Below are 16,940 nucleotides of genomic sequence, written 5' to 3'. Positions count from 1 at the left end.
ATGCGAAGATCAGGGAGTAACACGATCTCCTTTGCTAGTACACGAGTCGAGAGTGATGGTGGTGACTGGAAGTGAGCAGTGGATCACTAGTAAGTCATCCCTGACTGAATTACACTTTTATTTTTGTTAGGTACAGTGGAGAAAAGGCAGTTGACACTGGGATTATGTCGTGAGCTGCAGAGCTCAGCAAGTCATCGTCAGCAGGTGTGCATAGGAGTGGTGTGCATAAGCAGCATCATCCCCTTAAGTCTGCGGGATGGCTGTAGCTGGCAGAGACCACACACTGCAGTCGATGTATGACAGCCCTATCCAGGCCGCTGAGCTGCCTCAGGGATACAGGGTAGGAGAGCACTCAACCCATAGCCCCAGCATGATTGACATCATGGGTGATGACTGGCATCCATGGAAGCCCCCAGGAACTGGTGTATATCTACAGAGACTGGGGTCGCCCGCCAGCCAGGCTTGAACAGACTGCCACTAGAGGGGTGGTCACCAACATGAGGTGGTCACATGGAGGGAGACCCAATGGTGTGAAAGCACTAATTCATCTGCATACAGTCCGCAGCACAAGCGGTTGCCTGTCGCTACTGGAGACAAAGTCCTTCGTAGATGGCTGGATACTTTATCTGGCTCTGCAGCATTTTTACCTCGAAGACATCAGATGATGGAGGTGGCAGTTACTGGCAACACGTACATACCACGATATTGTTGTGTACAGAAATGTCGGCTAGCATCTGAGAACATTTGATATTGAAGGTGTGAGATTTTTTTCTTTTTTCGTGGGGGGTGGGGGTGGGGGGGGGGGGGTGGGGGGGGGGTGGGGGGGGGGGAAGGGAGTGTTTATGAGAATCTGCTGGGCAGTTGTTCTCCAACAGCAGTAGCCCCAACCCGGAAGAGAGAACAGGTTGTAGCAGCTGGATGTCACCATTCAGTGGTCATGACCTCATTTGTTCTGCTCTTTTTGTTTAGTTGGTTCCTGAAAAAGCCTACCATAACTGTAGTATTGCCAAGCTTCACCTTTCAGAGATGCTGGCTAGCTTTTTCCACTTTGTCAGCTTCCTGAATAAATGCTCTTGCACTCTCAATACATCTTCTTACTTCACAGGGTGTGTTCATTACGATGACAGCACCTCTCTCCCTAAGACATCATTTTGCTGCATTAGCACGAGGCAGTTCGATGCTCCAGAGTAGGGCATGGTGCAACAGCATGATGCTTCCTGGGGATGTGATTAGGTAAGTAATATGATTTAGAAGCTACTGTAGTATTTCATGTCATATGTTGCTACATATGATTTTGATAGGCAAAGTGATCAACTAGTTATTCATGTGGCCATGGCTGCATAATTTATACCTGACAAAAGTATCCAAAACTTTGAGGTCAGTGTCTGTGTTTAACATTTTGAAATGTTCTATGGAATGACTAAATAATGAATCTTAAGAAATGGCATGTTTTAGTATTGGCAGGTTACTCCTGTATAAAATACTATGAAATATGATTTCTGAAAAGTTCCCAGTGGGATATATTCCCAGGCATCTGGCTTTGTCTATGATTCTATGTGTTTATACAATATTTCAACAACTCATTATGTCTACTTTGTATATCCTCAAGTTACAATAATATTTTTAAAGAAAGCAGACTAAAATCTCATAGGAAACCAAAAAATTCTTATTTATGTCTGCAAAAATTAATATAAGAGCAGCTCCTAAGTGTTACATGTACATACAGGAGTAGGAACGCAGAATTACCATTGTTGTAATATTAGTAGTCAGTAACACTTACATGTCTGGTCCCTTATCTCATAGAAATTATTTGGCTCAAGAGTAATGGTACTCGAGAAAGGGTAGATATCAGGAAGTGAAATTCCCAGTGTATCATCTGCAGCAGACAGTGGTTTCAGTGGTGAAGCACGGATATGAGCTAAATCAATGGTCAAATCAAATTGGATGAGGTCATTCTCCTTGTCAAAGAAAACAGTTGTCTTTCCATCTTCAATCACTGAGGACTGTGTAGCTGATCCTTGAACCAAGGACTCACACAACTGGAAGAGTCGAGATGACAGCAGCTTCCTGCATAAGAAAAGAATGCATAATTTGTAAATAACTTTACATCTAACTAATTAGTTGCACACTCACATTTATAATACACAGAAAACTAGCAACAATTTTACAAACACATTAAACAAGAATAAGTACCAAATTTCTACACTGGTGCATCAACGATGCAGAGGGCAGCATTTTTACTAAAGATATTTCAAGTAGAATGTTACATGGGAATAACAACTTTATTCCGAGGATTTTCGTGAATAATCTCACACAAAAATTAAGGATACAAATAATTCAGCAGTATACGATGAGGGGATAAAACTACTTCATGTACTGTTACCAAATTTCCACACTATCTGATATCATGGTGTAACAGTTTTTCAACCTTTGTAGACAGAACTGTGCCACGCACATCGTCACACCAGAACACTATTACTGAAAGGCTGCTGGCCATCAATGTACTCATAAAGAGTAATGTATTAACTACTATGTTACATATAAATATACACTTACCAGCCAAAACCCAATAGGCAGTGTGTCCATCTTTGGCACAGATAACAACGACAATGCATCATGACATGGAGGCAATGAGGACTTGGTAAGTTGCTGGAGGGAGATGGCACCACACCTGCACACACAACTTGCCTAATTCCTGTCATTTATGGAAAGGGGGGGGGGGGGGGAGGATGATGAGCTCTGATGCCAAGTTCAATCACATCCCAGATGTGTTTGATTGGGTTCAGATCTGGTGAGCTGGAGGGCCAGCACATCAACTGGAACTCGCCACTATGTTCCTCGAACCACTTCATCACTCTCCTAGCCATGTGACAAGGCACACTGTTGTTGTTGTTGTGGTCCTCAGTCCAGAGGCTGGTTTGATGCAGCTCTCCATGTTACTCTATCCTGTGCAACCTTCTTCACCTCCAAGTAACTACTGCAACCTACATCCTTCTAAATGTGCTTAGTGTATTCATCCCTTGGTCTCCATCTACGATTTTTACCATCCACACTGCTCTCCAATGCTAAATTGGTCATCCCTTGATGCCTCAGAATGTGTCCTACCAACTGATCCCTTCTTCTAGTCAAGTTGTGCCACAAATTCCTTTTCTCCCCAATTTTATTCAGTACCTCCTCATTAGTTATGTGATCTACCCATCTAATCTTCAGCATTCTTCTGTAGCACCACATTTCGAAAGCATCTATTCTCTTCTTGTCCAAACTATTTATCGTCCATGTTTCACTTTCTTATATGGCTACACTCTGTACAAATACTTTCAGAAAAGACTTCCTGACGCTTAAATCTATACTTGATGTTAACAGATTTCTCTTATTCAGAAACAATTTTCTTGCCATTGCCAGTCTACATTTTATATCCTCTCTACTTTGACCATCATCAGTTATTTTGCTCCCCAAGTAGCAAAACTCACCTACTACTTTATTTGTCTCATTTCCTAATTTAATTCCAATGCATTCCATGATACTTGCTTTACTTTTTTTGATGTTCATCTTATATCATCCTTTCAAGACACCATCCATTCCGTTTAACTGCTCTTCCAGGTCCTTTGCTGTCTCTGCCAGAAATACAATGTCATCAGTAAACCTCAAAGAATTAATTTCTTCTCCATGGATTTTAATTTCTACTCTAAATTTTTCCTTTTTTTCCTGTACTGCTTGCTCAATATACAGATTGAATAACATTGGGGGTAGGCTACAACCCTGTCTCACTCCCTTCCTGACCACTGCTTCCCTTCCATACTCTTGGACTCTTATAACTGCCGTTTGGTATCTGTACAAATTGTAAATAGTCTTTTGCTTCCTGTATTTGGTCTCTGCCACCTTCAGAACTTTGAAGAAAGCATTTCAGTCAACACTGTCAAAAGCTTTCTCTAAGTCTAAAAATGCTAGAAATGTAGGTTTGCCTTCCCTTAATCTATCTTCTAAGATAAGTCGTAGGGTCAGTATTGCCTCGCGTGTTCCACTATTTCTACGGAATCCAAACTGATCTTCCCGAAGTTCGGCTTCTACCACTTTTTCCATTCATCTGTAACGAATTTGTGTTCGTATTTTGCAGCTGGGACGTATTAAACTGATAGTTTGGTAATTTTCACCCTCAACGCCTAGTTTCTTTGGGATTGGAATTATTACATTCTACTTGAAGTCTGAGGGATTTACATCTTGCTCACCATATGGAAGAGTTTTGTCATGGGTGGTTCTCGCAAGGCTATCAGTAGTTCTAATGGAATGTTGTCTACTCCTGGGGTCTTGTTTCGACTTAAGTCTTTCAGTGCTCTATCAAATTTTTCATGCAGTATCATATCTCCCATTTCATCTTCATCTACACACTCTTCCATTTCCATAATATTGCCCTCAAGTACATTGCCCTTGTATAGACCCTCTATGTACTCCTTCCACGTTTCTGCTTTCCCTTCTTTGCTTAGAACTGGGTTTCCATCTGAGCTCTTGATATTTATACTGGTGGTTCTCTTGTGTCCAAAGGTCTCTTTAATTTTCCTGTAGGCAGTATCTAACTTACCCCTAGTGATATATGGCTCTACATTCTTACATTTGTCCTCTAGCCATCCCTGCTTAGCCATTTTGCACTTCCTGTTGATCTCATTTTGGAGATGTTTGTATTCCTTTTCACCTGCTTCATTGCATCCTTATATTTTCTTCCTTCATCAATTAAATTTAGTATCTCTTCTGTTACCCAAGGATTTCTACTAGCCTTCATCTTTTTACCTATTTGATACTCTGCTGCCTTCACTATTTCATCTCTCAAAGCTACCCATTCTTCTTCTACTTTATTTCTTTTCCCTGTTCTTTTCAGTCATTCACTAATGCTCTCTCTGAAACTCTCTACAACCTCTGGTTCTTTCAGTTTATCCGGGTCCCATCTCCTTAAATTTCCACCTTTTTGCAGTTTCTGCAGTTTTAATCTACAGTTCATAACCAATAAATTGTGCTCAGAGTCCACATCTGCCCCTGGAGATGTCTTACAATTTAAAATCTGGTTCCTAAATCTCTGTCTTACCATTACATAATCAATCTGAAACCTTCCAGTGTCTCCAGGCCTCTTCCATGTATACAACCTTCTTTCCTCATTCTTAAGCCAAGTGTTGGCTATAATTAAGTTATGCTCTGTGCAAAATTCTACCAGGCGGCTTCCTCTTTCATTCCTTACCCTCATTCCACATTCTCCTACTACTTTTCCTTCTCTTCCTTTTCCTAAAATCAAATTCCAGTCCTCCATAACTATTAAATTTTCATCTCCCTTCACTATCTGAACACTTTCTTTTATCACATCATACAATTCTTCAATCTCTTCATCATCTGCAGAAGAAGTTGACATATAAACTAGTACTGCTGTGGTAAGCATGGGCTTCAAGTTTATCTTGACTACAATAATGTGTTCACTATGCTGTTCATAGCAGCTTACCTGCACTCCTATTTTTTTTATTCATTATTAAACCTACTCCTGCATTACCCCTATTTGATTTTGTGTTTATAACCATGTAATCACCTGACAATACCAGTTTTCTTTCTCCTGTTAATGACGTTCTCCTGAGTAGTCCCTGTCATAACCTTTAATCACTAATAAATTGCGTGGATATACAAACGTAGAAACAATAGCTGGTTACATGCTACCAATTCCGTATCGGTCATTCGACTGCCGTGCCGTGACATGTGGCCGGCGCCATTCGTAGCTATGTGGCGCTCCCGCGCTCAGCCGAGTTGCGGAGTGCCTCTATCGCCGTTTGCGCGTACTGACGTGGCGGCACTCTTAAATGTCGTGGCACTGTCACAACACTTTTACCCCCTTGAAAAAAAACACTCACTTCCTGGGAGACACGGACAGTGCGGAGACATCCATGGCCTCTTGGGAGGCCCCGAGATGATCCCGCGGAGAAACACGAGAGTACGGTCGAAAATGTCCAGGACGGAAGCCCCTGCGTGGAACGTGCCTCCTGGACGAGATGATGGGTGAAAACTCCGTAGCAGCATCCATAGGTGTCGTGGACATGGGGGTGTGCTCCAGCGAGATGGGTCCCGGAGAAGGCAGTGTCGCGACTGGGGCCGGTTCCGGCGGACTCGGAAGCGGTAGTGACGTCGGCTGCAGCAACATGCACGGGAGATCGGCAGCAGTGACAGGACTGGCTTCTCGGGCTGGTGGAGGCGAAGGAAGGGGCGGTGGCACAAGCATGGCCACCACTCGTGGGCACATCTGGTCGTAATGGCAAACAACCATGCCGTCGTCCGTACGTATTTCACAAAGCCGGCGGCCGCGAAGAGCCTTGACCACCCCTGGAATCCATTTAGGGCGAGATCCATACCCGCGTGCCCACACGTCGGCGCCCACCGAGTATTTTCCCGCATGAGAGGACACAGTACAAGGCCTGACAGGGTGAAGCAGGTGCAGTAGAGTGCGCGGTTGGCGGCCATGCAAGAGTTCAGCAGGGCTGCGATCACCCAGAGGCGTGAAGCGATAAGAACTCAGAAAATGCAACAGAGCGTCATCTGTGGAAAAATCACTAAGGAATTTTTTCATCTGGCTTTTGAAAGTGGGGACAAGGCGCTTGACCTCCCCAGTCAATTGTGGATGGAAGGGCGGTGCTGTAACATGATGAATCCCGTGTCCAGTACAAAAATCATGGAAGGCCTGCGAAGAGAACTGAGTGCCATTGTCCGTGACGATCGTGGATGGAAGACCTTCTAGCGCAAAGATTTTGGACAAAGCCAGCGTCGTCACCGCAGTGGTGGGCGACGGACATCGAACAACAAACGGAAACTTCGAGAAGGCATCAATCAACAGCAGCCAATAAGTGCCGAGGAAGGGGCCGGCAAAGTCAGCGTGCACCCGTTCTTATGGCTGCGCCGGGTCAGGCCACGGAGAGGGCATTGTACGGGGTGCAGCCAGTTGTTGAGCACACTGACCACACACAGCGACCATGTGGGTGATGTCCGAATCAATACCGGGCCAATAAACGTGCCTGCGGGCCAGGGACTTAGTCCAAGAAATCCCCCAATGGCCTTCATGCAACAGTTTGAGAACATCTTTGCAAAGAGAGGCTGGCACCACGACCCATGGAGATGCGCCATCCGTGGCCAGAAGAACAACACCATCACGAACAGAACAGACAGACGAAGGCGGAAGGCATGGTAGTTGCGAAGGGGATCCGATGCCCGGCCCTTGGTCCTGTCCGGCCAACCCCGTTGAATAAAATCGATCACCTGACACAGGACCGGGTCCCGCGCAGTAGCCGACGTGACCTGCGAACCTGTAAGCGGAAAACCCTCGACCGCAAGACGTTCTGTCTCATCAATGTGGAAACAGAGTAGTTCATCTCGATCGAAAACCGGGTCGGGGCCCATCGGCAAACGCGACAACGCGTCAGCGTTGGCGTGCTGGGCCGTAGGGCGATAGTGAATCTCATAGGGAAAACGAGATAAGTATAAGGAGCGAAGTTGCAGGCGGTGAGCTGCCTTATCCGGAAGCAACGCCAATGGGCTGAACAGAGAGACCAGCGGCTTGTGGTCGGTGATGAGGTGAAACTTAGAACCATACAAAAAAACGCTGAACTTTTTTAGAGCATAAATGATAGCGAGCGCCTCCTATTCGATTTGAGAATAACGCCGTTGCACATCGTTGAGGGTCTTGGAAGCATAGGCGATGGGTCGTTCCGACCCATCCTCATACCGATGGGCGAGAACAGCCCCTAGGCCATACTGGGATGCGTCAGTCGCCAGAACCAAGTGCTGACCCGGACGGAATGTGGCAAGACAAGGCGCCGACTGCAAATGAGCCTTCAGGCGGACAAACGCCTGCTCACACTTGTTGGACCAACAGAAAGGAACGTTTTTGCGTAACAGCTGATGCAAAGGATGAGCTACTGCCGCCGCGGATGGAATGAATTTATGATAATAAGCAATCTTGCCTAGAAACGCCTGAAGTTCTTTTACCGTAGACGGCCGGGGTAGAGCGGTAATGGCCGCAACATGCTGACATGGAGGACGTATACCCTCACGGGACAAGTGGAAACCAAGATACACGATGGAGGGTTGGAAGAACTGTGACTTGTCCAGATTGCACTTCAACCCACCTGAATGCAGAACCCGAAACAGTGAGCGCAAATTGCAAAGGTGCTCCTCAGTGGAGGCCTCCGTGACAACAATGTCATCCAGATAGTTTATGCAGCCGGGAATGGAAGCCGTGAGCTGTTCCAAAAACTGCTGAAAATTGGCCGGCGCGCTAGCGATGCCAAATGGTAACCGCTGGTACTGATACAGCCCACAAGGAGTGTTCATGACGAGACATTCCTTGGAAGACGCATCCAACGGCAACTGATGGTACGCTTCCGATAAGTCAAGTTTGGAAAAGAACTGGCCCCCAGCGAGCTTGGTAAATAACTCCTCAGGATGGGGAAGAGGATAAGTGTCAATGAGGCTCTGAGCATTGACAGTGGCTTTAAAAGCACCACACAATCGCAACCCGTTTGGTTTAGAAACCACCACGATTGGCGATGCCCATTCGCTGGAGGTCACAGGAAGGAGAATCCCTGAAGCTGTTAACCTGTCTATCTCAGCCTTGACAGGTGCACGCAACGCCACTGGAATAGGGCGTGCCCGGAAAAACTTAGGGCGAGCTGTAGGTTTAAGAGTAATGTGGGCTTCAAAATCCTTGGCACGACCCAGACCAGCAGAGAACACGGGCGAGAATTCAAAACACAATCCATCCAGCTGTTGATACGGAATATCCTCAGATATGAGGTGTACATCATCATCAATGGAGAACCCGAACAACTGGAAAGCATCATAACCGAACAGGTTTTCAGTGCCCAAATGATCCACCACATAAAATGTGAGGGGCCGAACAACAGACTTGTAGGCAGTGGAAGCATCAAGCCGGCCAACGATAGGAATTTTCTGTTTATTATGAGTTCTCAGATTTCGCGAAACTGGAGACAAGGGAGGGGTGCCCAACTCCAAATACGTGCGAGAATTAATGAGAGTGACTGCAGAGCCAGTGTCCACTTGCATGCAAATGTCTTTATCCAGGACACGAACAGTAACAAACAACTTATTTGTTTGAGAAAGCACACAGTCAACATCCATGTCCGATGCCTCGTCCTCGTCGACAGGAACTTTAGGGGACTGACACACAGAAGCAATGTGGCCTTTTTTCCTACATGAATTACACGTGGCCCAACGTTTTGGACACGCGGTCCTGTCATGCTGTACGAAACAACGTGGACAAGAAGGAAGTGCGGAACGAACCTGCTTCTGTGGTTGCTGTTTTCGCTGCGAGCGTGGCGGCCCAACGCGACGTTGTTGACACGAGTGAACCGCCGCCACATCGTCGGTCCCCTGGGAAACAGGCAAATTGTCCGTGTCGAAAGTGGTCTGTATAGCGCCTACATCACACCACGCGTCTATTTGCGCACCAGCAGCGTGAGACACTTCAAAAGATTGAGTGATGCTTAGAACTTCCGACAACGACGGGTTTGGCAGTTGTAAGGCACGTTGCCGAACTTCTTTATCAGAAGCAAGCCGTAGAATAGTATCCCTAACCATTGAATCAGCATAAGACTCATGATGAGTGTCCGTGACAAACTGACATTTCCTACTCAGACCGTGTAGTTCCGCCGCCCAAGCCTGGTAAGATTGATGGGGCTGTTTACGACACCGGTAGAACGCCACGCGGGCGGCAACAACATGGGTGTTTTTTCGGTAATAGTTAGACCATAAGTCACACATTTCTTGGAAGGACAGAGAGGCAGTTCCCGCAGCAGGGCTAACTGAGATAGCAGCTGATAGATCCACGGGGAAATCCAAGATAGAAATAACGACTTACACATAGGAGTGTCGACAACGCCGAAAGCCAAGTGTTGCCGCAAACGCTCCTCATAATCCTCCAAGTCTTCAGCGGCCTCGTCGTAAGGAGGGAACGGAGGCGGAGAAGAGGAAGACAGACGATGAGTAAGCGACGTCGACAACGCCTGAATAGCAGCTGTCAGCTGTGTTTGCTGTTCAATGAGCACTTGCATAAGCTGTTCCATGTCTACCCCAACACGAACACACAAATCCACAACGCAGGAACAAAAATATCCGACCTCGTCGCCAAAAAGTGTTATAACCTTTAATCACTAATAAATTGCGTGGATATACAAACGTAGAAACAATAGCTGGTTACATGCTACCAATTCCGTATCGGTCATTCGACTGCCGTGCCGTGACATGCGGCTGGCACCGTTCATATCTAGGTGGCGCTCCCGCGCTCAGCCGAGTTGCAGAGCGCCTCTATCGCCATTTGCACGTACTGACGTGGCGGCACTCTTAAATGTCGTGGCACTGTCACAACAGTCCCCACCTGGAGATTCAAATGGGGGACTATTTCACCTCCGGGGTATTTTACCCAAGAGGACATTATCTTGTTGAAAAATGCCACTGCTGTCATGAAACATGATGATCATGAAGGGCTGTAAGTAATCTACAAACCAGTGTATGATACTCCTTGACTGTCATGGTGCCTTGCATGAACTCCACTGGACCCATGGATGCCCATGTGAATGTTCCCCACAGCATTATGGAGCCGCCACCAGCTTGTATCCATCCCACAGTACAGGTGTCAAAGAGCTGTTTCCCTGGAAGACAATGGATTTGCACCCTCCAATCAGTATGATGAGGAAGGTATCAGAATTCATCAGACCGTGCAACACTCTGATACTGCGCCAACATCCAGTGCCGACAGTCATGTGCTCATTTAGGTCATAAGTGCCGACATCAAGGAGGTAATATTTGCACATGCAAGATACATCGGCTGCAGAGGCCCATTGTTAGCAGTGTCCAGTGCACTGTGTCTTCAGACACACTTGTATTTCACCTAGCATTAAAGTCTGATGTTAGTTCCACCAGTTCGTAGCCTATGATGTCCGACATCTGTAATGAGAGGTGGCCACCCAACCCTACGATGTCTGGATGTGGTTTCACAATGTGATGAAGACACTCACCAGAGCTCTCCCCTAACACCCGACAAGTTGTGCAGATAACAAAATGGCCATGCAAGCCTCTGGGCCATCACAATCTACCCTCGGTCTAGCTCAGATAGATCACACACCTTCCCCATTCTAGACACGGACAGCACACTCACTGATAGCACACACAGTGTGTGTGTCTGACTGGCAGTCACTCCTCACCAGGTGACACTGCCATCACCTGAATGGGTTTACGTCAACAGCAGGTACGTAGCCATAACATTCTGGCTGATCATTGCATATTAGTGTAAAACTTCAGTACTATGTAAGTTGCTTAAGATGGTACCTACCAGATATCCAATACTAAATGCTTGGGCTCTTTTTGCCATTCCTAACACAATAAAACACGATAGTACCATTGAGCCCAACAGGGAATATGAAAAGACTGTGGTCCATGTGCAGTCTAGAGCTGGTAAGACTGATGAGGGCAAGCAATTGCCAGCAATGTAAACATATTTTTATCTAAGTATGAAGGCTAAGTAATGTGTGTCATCATGCGAACACAACCGAAACACAGTTCTCTACTGACGTCCAGGTCTAGGGAAAGTTGACACCAATAAGCAAACATAAGCAGAAAAAAGCTTCATGAATGGTTATGACCTGCCAGACCACTATTGGAAGGTTTCCTTTATTTTGTGTACTCCAGCTCTTCAAAGGATTTCTTCCAAAGACTAGCAAAGTTTTCATTCTCTTTAGTGTGTGCCTCTTGACGACTCAATGTCTCTGCTATTCAGTGAATGGTCACCTTTACTCCTAAATATTTATAACATTCTACTAGAACTTTCCTATGTATTCATATTTTAATATTTCTGGACAGTGAGGTACAAAATGACCAACTTTCCAACAAAAACTTCATTAGTTTTTTAATATTTATGTTTTTAGTCAATTATCAACCAAGTAAGAATTAGGTGCCTGAGCGAGCTGTGCCAAACTAAGCTTTTTGAGCACACAATGTGAACATGTGGATTCTATTTCAGCTGCTTATCAGCTTCAATGAATAGGCATTTTATACAAGAATTTTAAGCAATTTCCTTTCACTAATTTAAATTTCAGAGATTTTCAGCTTTTAATTACTTTCAGTATTTCAATTTGATTATTATTATTATTAAATATTAAACTACAATGTATGAACCATTTTCTGACTTATTCTTTTACTGCTTTGGTTGTGCCTGAATGTTCGCTTGTCATGTTTGCTCACATCAAAACAGATATTCCCATCTTTACATTCTTGATTAGGTGTCTTCTTCGATGATTAGTACAAAAGTGCTACCTGAGAACCAAATGGCAAGGAAAGTTACCCAACTCTGAGTATATAGTCACAAATGTACTAAATGCACGTATCTGTTGAAGCAGTTCTTTCTTTCATATTTTGTACATGCAAGGCTGACCTGTCCTGTATAGCATGAATTTTCGTCAGTTGGTTGGCTGTATGTATGAGGGCATGTTGAAAAGTAATGCTTTCAAATTCTTTATGTGAAAAATCTAAAAGCTCTAAAAGAATCATTATTAACATTCTACATCTTTATTTTTCATGTCTACATATTTATTCCTCAACATAATCACCATGTTGACAAACAAATTTTTCCCAATGAGAGACCAGTTTTTTGACACCGTCACTGTAGAATGTTTGACACTGCTGACGGAGCCTCAATCTCACCTTTGCTTGCACTACTTCATCACTATGAAAGCGAATTCCTCAAAGGTGTTCTGTAAGTTTTGGAAACAGTTGAAAATTGGATGCCACCAAGTCGGGACTGCATGCCAGTGAACACAAGGCACTGGATTGTTGCAGGAATTGCAGTGCTCGTGTGCACTCTGGCATTGTCATGTTGAAGGAGTGGGTGCTCCATGTGTGGATGAACTCTTCAAATTCAAAAGCCAATTACAGCACACTATTTCTCACATACCAACATAGTTACGATACACACTGCCATGTTATCCACTACAATTCGAAGCAGTTTACCGGCATAGGGCTGCAAATACGTGGACATGAAGAATAAAGATTTTGAATGTTAATAATGTCTGTTTCATTTTAAGAGCTTCAACAGTTTGCACATAAAAAATTCAGGTGCATTACTTCTGAGCATGCCATCATATCAAGTGCTCAAAATAAAGGTCATAACAATCTCACTGCATTAATTTGGGTCGAATGTGATTAAAATATTTAAAATGGTGTTTTAAAACATATGGAGAGGAAGTCTGTTTCATTCTGCTTCATTCTAACTCAGTTTCCCACAAAAGCACAAAAACATGTACAACTCAGTCTATAGTCCTTTTACACTACAGGATTCATTGTTAAAATACATGTACTGTAACTGCACAGTAGCTAAAACAATGTTATAGGGTAGTGACTTGCTGATCACCGGTACAAAATAGGATGCGTCAACCACCCTGCAAACACACTGAAATTTCCTACCAGAGGCATGTTAATATTACACCCTATCACCTCATCGATCTGAAGCAGAAATGAATGCCACAGCCATATTGCTTGTTTCAATGACTACAACTTGTTGTTCCTCAAATCTAGTCATTGTACCTCTCACTGAAGCATGATCTTGTGTCTCAACAGTGAAGTGACTGCATGTACAGGGACAGCACACTGTACAATTGTATTTGCTATGCAGACAGCCTTTGCTGCTTCATTTCCTTGAATTCGCACATTCCACAGTACCCAACAAAATGACAACTCCTTCCCCTGTCTCTGTATGTGGAAAACGGAGTTGTGGATCATTTGGACCTCTTTTTCTGCAATATACATTTGTTGGACAGTCTCAAGAGCACTTAGGGCACCAGAACAGATTAAGAATTTGCTAGCAAGATTACATCTCATCAGGTCCCTCACCTTCATGATTTAATATAATTCAGCGCAGCACTGAATGCCATGAATTCATTAGATAAGCAAACCTTAAGGATACATTCAGGAAATAACACAGTACAGGCCACTGCTTAGTCACATCAGTGTAAGCTAAACATAGGTACAGTGTTCCGATAAAACACTGTAAAACATGGATTTACAGATTTCATCCACAGTACAAAATCTTTTTGTAGTCTGTTAAATCAAAAATAATTCAGGGTCCTTGTCAACCATGGTGATGAACGACTCCACCCCCGATTCAACACTGTAATATGGTATGAATTAAGTGCCAATAAGTTCTTACTATGGTGAAGCTCACATGGTATCATTGGTTACAGTTAATTTATGAATATTCACTTTATTAGAGGGAGCCACATTATGAAAGGCCAGTGATGGGGAGGGGGGGTGTTGGGAGAGTACACCGTATACATGACACATTGCCACTGGATAACAAGTGGAGTGCAAGTAACAGTATGGAATGCCAGTGACTGGCAGCATTGAGAGTAGGCTGTAGACATAACACACCATGCGAATCTGAGGCTGGATGAGCAAGTGGTAGTTCGTCAAACTCAACATAGAGGCTGGGAATTGGACAAGTCTCATATGCCCCTGTTCGCAGGCTTTCCCCTCGTGGCGAACACTATAAGTGAATTTAAGATGAGACAGTCTAATTGAGGTCTAAACTGTGCATTCATAGTCTGAGGAAGATCATACAAATGCCTTGTAGAACTGAGGTGAACATGTTTGGTGTGCTGTCAATGGTTGGTTGGTTTGGGGGATTAAAGGGACCAGACTGCTACGGTCAGCGGTCCTGCTGTCAATGCTCTGTGGCAATGACAAAAGTAATACGTACAATGCCTTTAGGCTTTTTGTCTTCAAAAATTTCAGGTGTGGTAGCCATTTAAACCTCTCATTGAAAGTGAGACTCAAACACCTTACTAGACTCATTTTGAGGGATGGTTGGTTACACAGATAATGAGAATGATTAAAATTAACACAAACACACTTCTCTGACAAAAATTTAAAACCTGTGCCACCTTCCCACTACTCCAACTGTCTTATCATCAATTGCAAGTGATGAGCAGTAAGCACAGGGTAGAAGGGGGAGCAGAATCTGACAATATTATATACAAACAATGAACATTTAAAGTGAAAATTAACTGTAGACATTATACCATCAGTTGCTACAGAAAACAGACCAGCACTTAAAACGGATCCCGGAGGGACAGCTTTCCTGTTCAAACTGCTTTGACAGAGCATCAATGGCCTGATATCTAAAAAAACTGCCTCGCAAGGGCATTTGAATATGAGTACACATGCGCCAAAGAATCATGTATGGAGCTGCCAAGGATGCTATGCCTCAACACAGTGCCACAGGCCATCTCACAATCAAAGAATATATGTATGAGATGTTGCCTGCATAGAAAAATATTGTTGTATTTCTGCCTCCAGCAGGGTGTGATCATCAAGGGTTGAACAATACCACCTGAAAGCACGCTGGGGGCGATTAAATAGTTCCTGTGACTCAGGGAAGAGGATTTTCTCCACATTCTTTGTGAGATTAATGCTGTGCCTTGTGAGATTAATGCTGTGCCAGATCTGAATCTTACCTGATGCACTCTCCTTGGCTTGAAAAAATGTACAATCCAATTCCCACACAGAAATGGAGATACTGTATTCCTCAATGTTATTGGAATGGAAATTCCAACCGTTCCTTTCCATTAACGCCTGATGGCAGTGGAAAGTTGGTTTCTAATTTTCAGAGGCAGTGATGGAATAAAAAAGGGTGTTTACGCGGAGAAGGAAAAAACAATTCCCTGATTTTCTGCCGGATTTCCCAGTTGAAAATACTCTTTCTACTGGGTGAAAATACACTTTTTCTGTATTAAGTGACAGTATACTTTTCTTTGGAACTGTAAAACTTATCAGTCCTTTGAATGGTTATGGTTTTATACAAAGAATTTCCCTGCACTTTAGGAAATGAAATTTAGGGAAAAATATAAGTTCTGGAAAGATGTCTAATGTGCAGCAACATGTACAATGTATATTTTTGTAGTATAAATTCGAATTCCACCAAACATCACACATTTGGGCTTTTGTAAGCTGGTCATAGCTCATGTCATATGATCTTGCCAGCCGATCACAGCGGATTTTCAGAGCATAGAACAGGTGATGTAGTCAGCCAACAGAAACATCACCGTTAAGTACCACGAACACACAGACAGAAAAAGTTAATGGTTTGAATTAATGTACATAGTGTTGCTACAAGAAAAGTGAAGCTTTCACATATAATATTAGTCTCAAAGAGTAATAAGCTGCAAGAGAAGCTAAGCTTCCACATATAATGTTAATCTTTTTCGTGCATGTTACTCTTTAAGACACATTACACAAATGTGCCAGTAAAATTTTTAATGACATAAATGTCTGATCTCCTGGGCTCGAAATGGTTGTCCCCAAAGATTTGATTTTTAAATAAGAGTCAAAAGCTCTCCCATTAAGAAATTCATCGTGCATTCTCGCACAGTTTATCTTTTGTAAAAGGAAATTTGCTATGAAAGTAACACTTTTCAAACAACCATTCACAATATTTTCTCGCAACCTATTAGAAACAGGTTTGTTTCAGCAGTTGCCAGAGAGTGACAGATAACAGGCGTCACCGCACTTGCCCAGCTACAGTGATGCAGCAAGCCCATATGTTCGTACGTGCAAAACATTAAAAGTCATAAAAGAAACAAGACATTAGAGGATACTCCAAGAGCATTGCAATTTTGTGAACAGTACTACAATGCATAATTCGGCTTAAAGTGCACATTCATATGTCCAGATTCAGATGTAAATTTTCTTGGAGTACCAGTACTGTATTATTTGGTTCTTTATTATGGCATAATGGCAAACATGCTAGAAGATGAAAATGTGCATTTGGAATTGAAGCAAACAATTAAAACAAGCCAATAGTGTGGAATTAAACACTCTGTTTCAAATAAATTGACTGCCTCAGTGGAAAAGATTAATAA

General features: G+C 43.7%; 1 protein-coding gene across 1 annotated transcript in view; it reads right to left on the bottom strand.

Annotated features, from left to right (window-relative positions):
• The window catches only part of LOC124555705 (39S ribosomal protein L37, mitochondrial), an 82,546-nt gene that overhangs the window by 23,540 nt on the left and 42,066 nt on the right, over positions 1–16,940 (bottom strand). The window contains exon 4 of the mRNA XM_047129710.1: positions 1,781–2,067. Coding sequence (XP_046985666.1) covers positions 1,781–2,067 — 287 coding nt within the window. The remainder of the gene's footprint in view (positions 1–1,780; positions 2,068–16,940) is intronic.

Source organism: Schistocerca americana, chromosome X (genome assembly GCF_021461395.2).
Source record: "Schistocerca americana isolate TAMUIC-IGC-003095 chromosome X, iqSchAmer2.1, whole genome shotgun sequence".
Taxonomy (NCBI): Eukaryota; Metazoa; Arthropoda; class Insecta; order Orthoptera; family Acrididae; genus Schistocerca; species Schistocerca americana.
Note: the sequence above shows the minus strand (reverse complement) of the source record. Positions and strands in the feature narration are given on the sequence as shown.